The sequence below is a fragment of the Ursus maritimus genome, unplaced genomic scaffold, assembly GCF_017311325.1.
Source record: "Ursus maritimus isolate PB19 unplaced genomic scaffold, ASM1731132v1 scaffold_25, whole genome shotgun sequence".
NCBI classification, from domain to species: domain Eukaryota; kingdom Metazoa; phylum Chordata; class Mammalia; order Carnivora; family Ursidae; genus Ursus; species Ursus maritimus.
The window spans coordinates 13,033,978-13,042,260 of NW_024425008.1; the positions used below are offsets into that span (position 1 = coordinate 13,033,978).

Here is an 8,283-nt window from a genome sequence, read left to right on the forward strand (position 1 = left end):
CCTATGTCATGGTTGATACCATTCGTTGTTTCAACAAAATGTAATTTGCATCAACCACAAGAGCTCCACATAAGGAATGTAATGCATTGTTTTGGAATGCCCCCCAAAGAGGAATTGTGACCACTACTCATCAGTTATCCTTTCAAACATACTTCTTAAATAAACGTTACTTTTCCTGGTCATGGTTGAAATGTGTTTCTAATGCTGTGATTTTTGTCCTTCTGACATGTATTGTCTTACCCATGTGGAGGGGGTGCTATTTCTCTGTTCCCGTCAAGGGAGCAATGCTCCTGTCTCAGCGGTTCTAGGGATACACGGGGCCAACCCGACTGAGGCCACCCACAGCCTCAGCCAACCAGCCAGAGGCTCCCATCTTCACCACTCTTCCTAGGAGTCAGAAAAGCTCATCGGGTGTTTGTGAGGATTTAACAGAACTTCCAAGGCCAGTGAAGACTCCTGGAGCTAGAGTTAGCCACGTGTAATTGCAGTACAACCACTTCTCCTTGGACTATTCTATTTAAGTAGGGAGGCAACGTGCAGTGGAGTACTTAGCCTTGGATTGGGAATGTCATGGTCTTGATTTGCGTTCCAAGTCTGCTACTTACCAGCAGTGTGATCTTGTGAAATTGGACTGTTTTCAGCTCAGTGTCTCTTTCTGTAAAGTGGACCCATCCCAGCATCATGCCGAGATTCGATGAGTTGAGGAATGTCAAGGCAGTGCAGTGCACATGTCAGTCATTGTTCCCATCATTGCTATTTCTTCCTAAAACATTTTTCTTATCTCTCGTTGGTTTATTCCACATTTCTGTTGTGCAATGCATATATAGATTTGTTGAGATATCACAGAAGGAATGTGCGGGATGATGAGAAAAACCATCACTTCTGCTTTAAAAAAAAAAAAAAACAACACCCGTGCATTTGGCTTCATTCCTTTAAATGTATTGAATATATTATTTCTGTCGGTTTTAATAAATACCTTTTCCTTTCCTTCCCACCATAGGCATTATCAGTGTGAGAAAAAAATAAGCATCAAATTTGCCTTCAAGTGGATGCTTCTCACTCATAGACATGCGAAGAAATAAAGATTGTGGAGTGCTCTTGATGCACAAGTGTGACAAAAATAACCTGTAAATAACTAAATAACTTTTTGTTTCATTTTCCAGGGAAGTAGATCAAGACTCAGATGGTCTTGTCAGCTTTAAAGACTTTGAATATGCCATGAACTATGGACAAAATGAAGCCTAACTACTGTGAACTGCTTTTGGCAACTTCTGGGGAGACAAGTAGATCGTAATGTATATTTAAATGTCAAACTCTGCTCCGCTAGTGATGTAATTATGCTGCATACTTGTGACTAAACGCTCCATTGTGGGTTTCAGATGCTGATATGACTTGCATGGCAGAATCCTAGAGGTGGTCATTATAGGTCGTCTTCCATGGGGCTAGCAGCCCTGAGCCAGGTTGCTGCTGGCTCTGCCACTGAGGCCGGCTCCCACCCCTCCTCTTCACTCTCAACCCACCACACCCACCCACACTGCAGGCTGGGGTGCTCCACTCACTAGTCCTCACCACCCCACCTGCTCCCTCCTTTGTTCTCATTAGTTCCTAATGTCTGGAGAGAAGTCACCTTTTCCTGCCAACGGTGCCAGTTTCCTTCTTGCATTCAACTTTATTTGAACGAATAATAGCACCTGTATATACTGAGTGCTTAACGATGTTTCAAGCAATGAGCAAAAAAGCATTGGAAAAACAAGGACTTAAGATTTCTCGAAGATAAAGTACCCAGTGTCAAAATCATCATTGTAAAATGGCCCTAGGGCATTTGCTGTACACGATTAAAAAAAACCAGATTGGACTGACACAAGTAAGTCTTCTCGAGCCGTAGACAGAGGAAGAACAGAGTTCAGTAAGGAAGGATACTGGGGGCAAAAGATTTATTTGCAGGGCCCTTTCGGTTGGCTTGGGCCCGGGGTTCGTGTGGCTACCCAGCTGTCCTCTGCTGCACGCTTCCTTGTTGTGGGTGGCCCCACCTGCACCAAGAGCCTGAGCCGTGTGCGTTCACGTTCTCCATGTCTTGCCCTCCCACCTGTGGGATCTGGTAAGTGCCGTACCAGATCGAAAACTGTGACACTGGACCTCCAGCACTTATTTTAAATAAATGCTGGTATCATTGCCGATATTTTATCTCTAAGTGTTCAGAAATCGTAACATTAAGATGAGGAAAACATCTAATTCAAATTTTAAAAGTAGTAGACATTTAAAGATCAAGTACAAATATACATTTGTAAAATAGAAACATTAAACAACCATCATTCAAACACAAATTATTGGCAGATAAACTTAAAAATAAGGTCTTAAAACTGTTACAAGTCAACGGAACCTCAGGAGACAAAACAATATAATTTGATGTTCTTGGAATAGAAAAAAAGGACATTAGGTAAACACTAATAAAGAATGTACTTTAGTTCATAATAAGTACTCTCTTCACAATTTTTCTGCAAATCTAAAATGATTCCAAAATAAAAAGATTGTTTAAAAACTTTATTCAAAGATTAGCAAACTAAACATTATCAAAAATGAAGAAAACATTGAAAATCATTGAGAAGTACAAATGAAATATTATTTCAAAACCAAAGTGGATTCCAGGTGTCCTTGAGTATCATGTGTGTTTTAGTACAGATTGTTCCAGCTGGTGGAAGGCCCTTTCTGACTTTGAGTAGAGTTTTAGTTCAGGAAGTGTTTTCATCAGAACTTAAATAGTTGAGTCATTGGTCTTCATCTCGATATATAAGTGATACTGATTTTAGATTTCTTAAATATCAAAATCAGAGTAAGCCACCAACAAAGTGCTGGTATTTCAGAAATTGCCAGAATGCCAAAACCTGGAATTGCAGTCACTATTTGGACCTTATTTCTCCCGGGAAACATGACAAGAGAAAGAGAGGATTCACTTTCTCCAGTTGACGTGGGCGGCAAGAGGCCAGGCTGGGAATAGCTATCGGGCAACTCCCTTGACCCTGGATTAGTCCAGGCTTTTTTTGGTCTCAATGACAGAAATCTACCCAAACAAGCTTAGATGTAAAGGGAACTTACTAGAAAATACTGGGCTAGCTTATGGAGTCTGACATAGGACAGTGGTGCAGCTGTGTGCAAGTTTCAAGTGCAAGTACCTCCAGACCCCGCCTCTCTGCCATAATCACCATCAGCCTCACATGGTTCCAAAAAGGAGTTGGCCTGTGATCTGTCCCATTCCAAGTCCAAAGACCCCAGAAAGAGGGTCTGGTTGGCCTCTGGATCAGTCAGCTCTGGTTCATCTAAAGGGTATAGACATGGCCACTGGACACTCCCAAGCATACTAAGGGCTGGCCACAGGGAGTGCAAATTCATAAAAGCCAGGCAGCCATTCCATTTTCTTAGAAGAAATTGCACTTAGTCTAGGATGGAGAGCCTAGGATTTGCTGCTTAGGAGGGTCCAGGCTCTCAGAGCAAAGACCAAAACAAAGGGGAGGTGAGAAGCTGCTCGTGTCACCTTCCCCTCCTTATCACTTCCCCTAGGCCCAATCCAAACCCTCATCTTGTAAGTTTTCCCTTCAGCTTCTCACTTCCAGGTCCCAGTCCCTACCCTCATCCCCAAGCCACATGATGCTGTCTGTATAGGGGGACTTTGTTGGTCTGCCCTCAGTTGAATTGCCCAAGGGTGGGCATCTATGCAAGTTGATCAACTCTGTCCCTTCCCTTGGAAGACATCAAGAACATGAGTGAGTGAGACATAGCAGTGCACTCTTCTGAGTGGCTGAGTGGGTGGTTATGACTCAGGAGCAAATGGCAGACATGTTTTCCACCACATGGCCTAGAAAACCGAGGCAGCTGGTTTGCAATGAGAGCAGAAAATGAAATAGAGGAGAACAAGAAAGAAGCTGGAGAAACCCTATGCTGCTTGCTTTCTGATTAAAGCTTGTGTGCAAAGCCCAGTCATAACCCTTTGGGTCCTATGAGGTAACCCTGTATCCTTCCAATAAATCTTTCTGCTCTAGCCAGCTGGAGTTGCTTTCTGTTATTTGAAACCAAGAGAACCCTAACTGTTATAAGCATAGAGCCAAGGACAGAGTCCTAGGTAACATCAACATTTACTGGGGCAGCAGAGAAAAGAGTCTTCTAAAAAGACTAAGAAGAGATAGTTGAAGATGGAAGAGGAAGCACTTCTGTCTCCAACATCCCAGCCTCTACTTGATCTATCACTATAATCAGCTCCAGTCTTCCCCTGTGGCAACAGCTCTCAAAGAGCTCACCAGTGATCTCCTACAGGCAAACCCATCAGCACCTCTAAGACCTCATTGCACTTGTCTCTTCTCCTGGGCCCTTCTCTCTTTAGGCTCCATGACATTGCCCTCTCGTGGTATCTCTGTGCCCATTTTTTCCTACTCTTTTCCTGATTGCTCTCCTACAGCCATCATGTTGTATTGTTAGTATTCTCCATGCTCCTGTAATTGGCCAGTCTTGATCAGTATTCTCCAAGGATCATTTCATCTGCTCCCAAGACTTCAGCTAACACCTTTATGGATATGACTCCACAAAGAAATCTTTATCATTAGTCTTGACCTCTGCTCAACACAGACCGGTGTTTTCATTTGCCTGTTGGACATTTCCACCTCAATTCCAAACTCACTGAACTAAAATCAGACTCATTGTTTCCTCTAATTTTCAAAATTGGTTTCGCACTCTGTGTTTTCTATTTCTGTTAATGGCAACCACCCGGCGACCCACCCTGAGCTTTCATCCAAGCCAGCTGCCTCAGGGTTCTTTTCAAGTCTCCCCCATCTTCCTCCACTCTGACATTCAGCCAGTCACTGTGTCTGCAGTAACTCCATGACATTTTCTTCCAGCCCATCATGGTCTCCCTGCTGTGTTCTGATTCCCACTCCCATCCTCCCATCCAGCCATTCGTTTTTCTTTTCATTGGTATAAAGAAGAGTAAAGGATGTGCTGATAAGTAAGAAACAGACCCCGCTGTCAGGAAATTTTGTCTAGCATGTCAATTATCTTCCCAAAGCACAGACAAAATTTATTTTTTCTCTGCTCCAAAGCTCTTAGTAGCCACCTTTTCTATCCGATAATGTCTCAACCTTTAATATGTCATTCAAAGCCCTCTATAATCTGGTTTCAACTTATATCTTCAGCTTCATCTTTCACAACTCCCTCTATCATCCCATCCCACAACTAGGTAACTCACACATGCACATGGTCTCTTAGCCACGAAACACCAAAATGGCGAGCAGATCTTTGCCCCAAGTAGAAAAGTAACAAGTAACCTTGGAATTAATATCTGATGAGAAAATAGGAAAATGCAACCATAAAACAATAAAATCCAATGAAAAAAATACTGGGCCACCTTCATCCTAATGAGTATTCCCTCCTCACAGTTGTGACCTTCAGAAGAGGAAATGGGGTCTAATTATGCTAAGTATTTTGTATTTTTAAAGATTTTATTCTTGAAAATTTATTGAGATAGTTTTAGTCCGCTTCTTTTTACAAATGAGGAAACTAGTCTCAGAGTCTAAGTGACTTGACTCAGGCCAAGTGATGAGGGTGGGTGGAGAGTGTCAGGACGATGATGATTCAAACCTGTCAACCTTACTAAATACAGATACCTTCCTACCATGCTGTGTTGCCTCCAGTGGGAAAATCATCCATGACATTGGTCCATATTCTATAGTTACACTTTGTTTTTGACCCAAAATGAGGTTTTCCAGATTCATTGGCCACACCAAGTCAAGCATCTAACATGTAATAGGTTATATTAAATATTAATTCCCATCTTACACATCACTAGGCTTAACCCAAACTCCATTGGATAATTAATCAAACCCACATTCCATTGGGTTATTAATCAAATCAAAGATTTGCCACCAGACACAATCTCTTTTAAAGTGTGCTGCAGGTGTAATGAAAAGAAGGGGCACCTGCACCCAATGTTCATAGCAGCAATGTCCACAATAGCCAAACTGTGGAAGGAGCTGAGATGTCCTTCAACAGATGAATGGATAAAGAAGATGTGGTTCATATATACAATGGAATATTACTCAGCCATCGGAAAGGATGAATACCTACCACTACAGTGACATGGATGGAACTGGAGAGGATTATGCTAAGTGAAATAAGTCAATCAGAGAAAGACAATTTATGGCTTCACTCATATGTGAAATATAAGAAATAGTGCAAAGGATCATAGGGGAAGGGAGGGAAAACTGAATGGGAAGAAATCAGAGAAGGAGACAAACCATGAGAGACTCTTGACTGAGAAACAAACTGAGGGTTGCAGAAGGGGAGGTGGGTGGGACGTTGGGGTAAGTGGGTGATGGACATTAAGGAGGATGCGTGATGTGATGAGCACTTGGTGTTATACGCGACTAATGAATCACTGAATGCTACATCTGAAACTAATGATGTACTATATGTTGGCTAATTGAATTTAAATTAAAAAATAAAGTATGCTGTGGGCTCTAAAGATAATTGTCAAAGAAGAGTTCTAGAAATGCTCTAAACAATGGAAGCATTTTTAAAATAGATATGCATTTTTGCAACACTTATCTCTGTTGCACAAATTCTGAACGATGTGTTTCGCCAATCACACTATTTGGTGTTCACAGTTCATTTGCAGAAGTATAATTTAGGATTAATAAAAACAAACCATTGGTTAGATTACTTTTTCTTGTACTTTTTGAGGAATCTGTTTAGAACTGCAGAATTAGCTGCTCACAAAGTGACCTTTCATACTAAACAAATTTAAATCAGCTTGGCCCCATGGATTGAAAAGTGGCTTAAGGCAATTTAACATAAAACAGTTGAACATAATCAAATATTAAGTGCTTAATCTAAATTTCTTAGATTACTAAATTGGTAAAATACTCAGAAATGTGAATCAAAAAGAACATTATTGTAACTTCACAGAAAATGCAGATTAATTTACATGAAAACATAAACTGAAATCCAGGTATACTCCCTATTTTAGGGTTTACTGATCCTTGAAAAAAAAAACTACAAAGAAGAGCAAAACAGTTAAGTTTGCTATAGTATGTGACTTTAGGAAGAACAATTTCAATAAATTTTGAATTTATAGAAAAAAATTGACCAAGGATCTAGAAATATATCACATGTACTATCAAAGTAACAGTCATTGTAAAGTAGAAGCCAGGTTTGGTCATCTTCTTCAATTTAAGGAAGTTCACCTCTCTTTTAAATGATGTTTCTAAGGCCAAACATTGCAGCAATAGTGCTTGAGTCCATTTCTTTCTTTTTTTTTTTTTAAGATTGTATTTATTTATTTGAGAAAGAGAGTGAGAGGGCATGAGCAAGGGGAGGGGCAAAGGGAGAGAGAGGAGCAGACTCCCTGCTGAGCAGAGAGCCTGATGTGGGACTCGATCCAATTCAGGGCTTGAGACTTGACTCTGGGATCATGACCTGAGCCAAAGGCAGATGCTCAACCGACTGAGCCACCCAGTTGTCCCTTGAGTCCATTTCTTTATCAAGCTTTCCCTACTGCTATCTGCATTAGACTGTTTGTGGGATGAAGCTTGTTTATTTCTTTTTCCCCCTTTTTCCTTCCCTTCCTTTTTTTCTTCTTTCTTTTGCTTTTACTATCCCTCTCATATTCACAAATAGAATTAAATACATTGGACCATCCAAGATTCAATTGGACCTGCTTTTTTTGGCTGATACACAAACTTATATCAACAGCTTTTCCCCCCTACTACAAATAAAAACCAAAATTCCAGGATACTTCGTCTTCCATTATATATGGAAACTTCTTGGCCATTATCTCTTCAAATACATTTTCTGCCACGTTCTTGAAGAGAATGTCCTGTCGGACTCCAATTATACGTATGTTATACTGAGTATATTATCTGAAAGGTCTCTCAATCTCTGTTCTCTCCCTCACTTCCTCCTCTTCTCTTCCTCCTCATCTTCCTCATCTTCCTCCTCTTCCCACCTCTCAGTTTCAGTGTAGTAATGTTTACTCTCATATATTGCTAGTGGGAATGCAAAACGGTACAGCCACTTTGGAAGACAGTTTGACAGTTTCTTACAAAGCTAAGTATAGTCTTACCATATGATCCAGCAATCATACTCCTACATATTTACTCAACTGACTTGAAAACTTCTCTCCACATAAAAACTTGCACATGAATGTTTATAGCAGCTTCCTTCATAATCACCAAAAACTAGAAGCTACCAAGATGTCCTTCAGGAAGTGAATGGATAAACAAAATGTGGTACAGTCACACA

The 8,283-nt window shown here is 40.8% G+C and overlaps 1 protein-coding gene across 2 annotated transcripts in view; it reads left to right on the forward strand.

Moving 5' to 3' along the window:
- EFCAB11 (EF-hand calcium binding domain 11) overlaps nucleotides 1–4,033 on the forward strand; it is a 141,351-nt gene extending 137,318 nt beyond the window's left edge. For both annotated transcript variants that reach the window (XM_008698883.2, XM_008698838.2), the window contains one exon: nucleotides 1,164–4,033. In XM_008698883.2, coding sequence (XP_008697105.1) covers nucleotides 1,164–1,245 — 82 coding nt within the window. In that variant the 3' untranslated portion in view covers nucleotides 1,246–4,033. The remainder of the gene's footprint in view (nucleotides 1–1,163) is intronic.
- The last annotated feature ends 4,250 nt before the right edge of the window (nucleotides 4,034–8,283 follow it).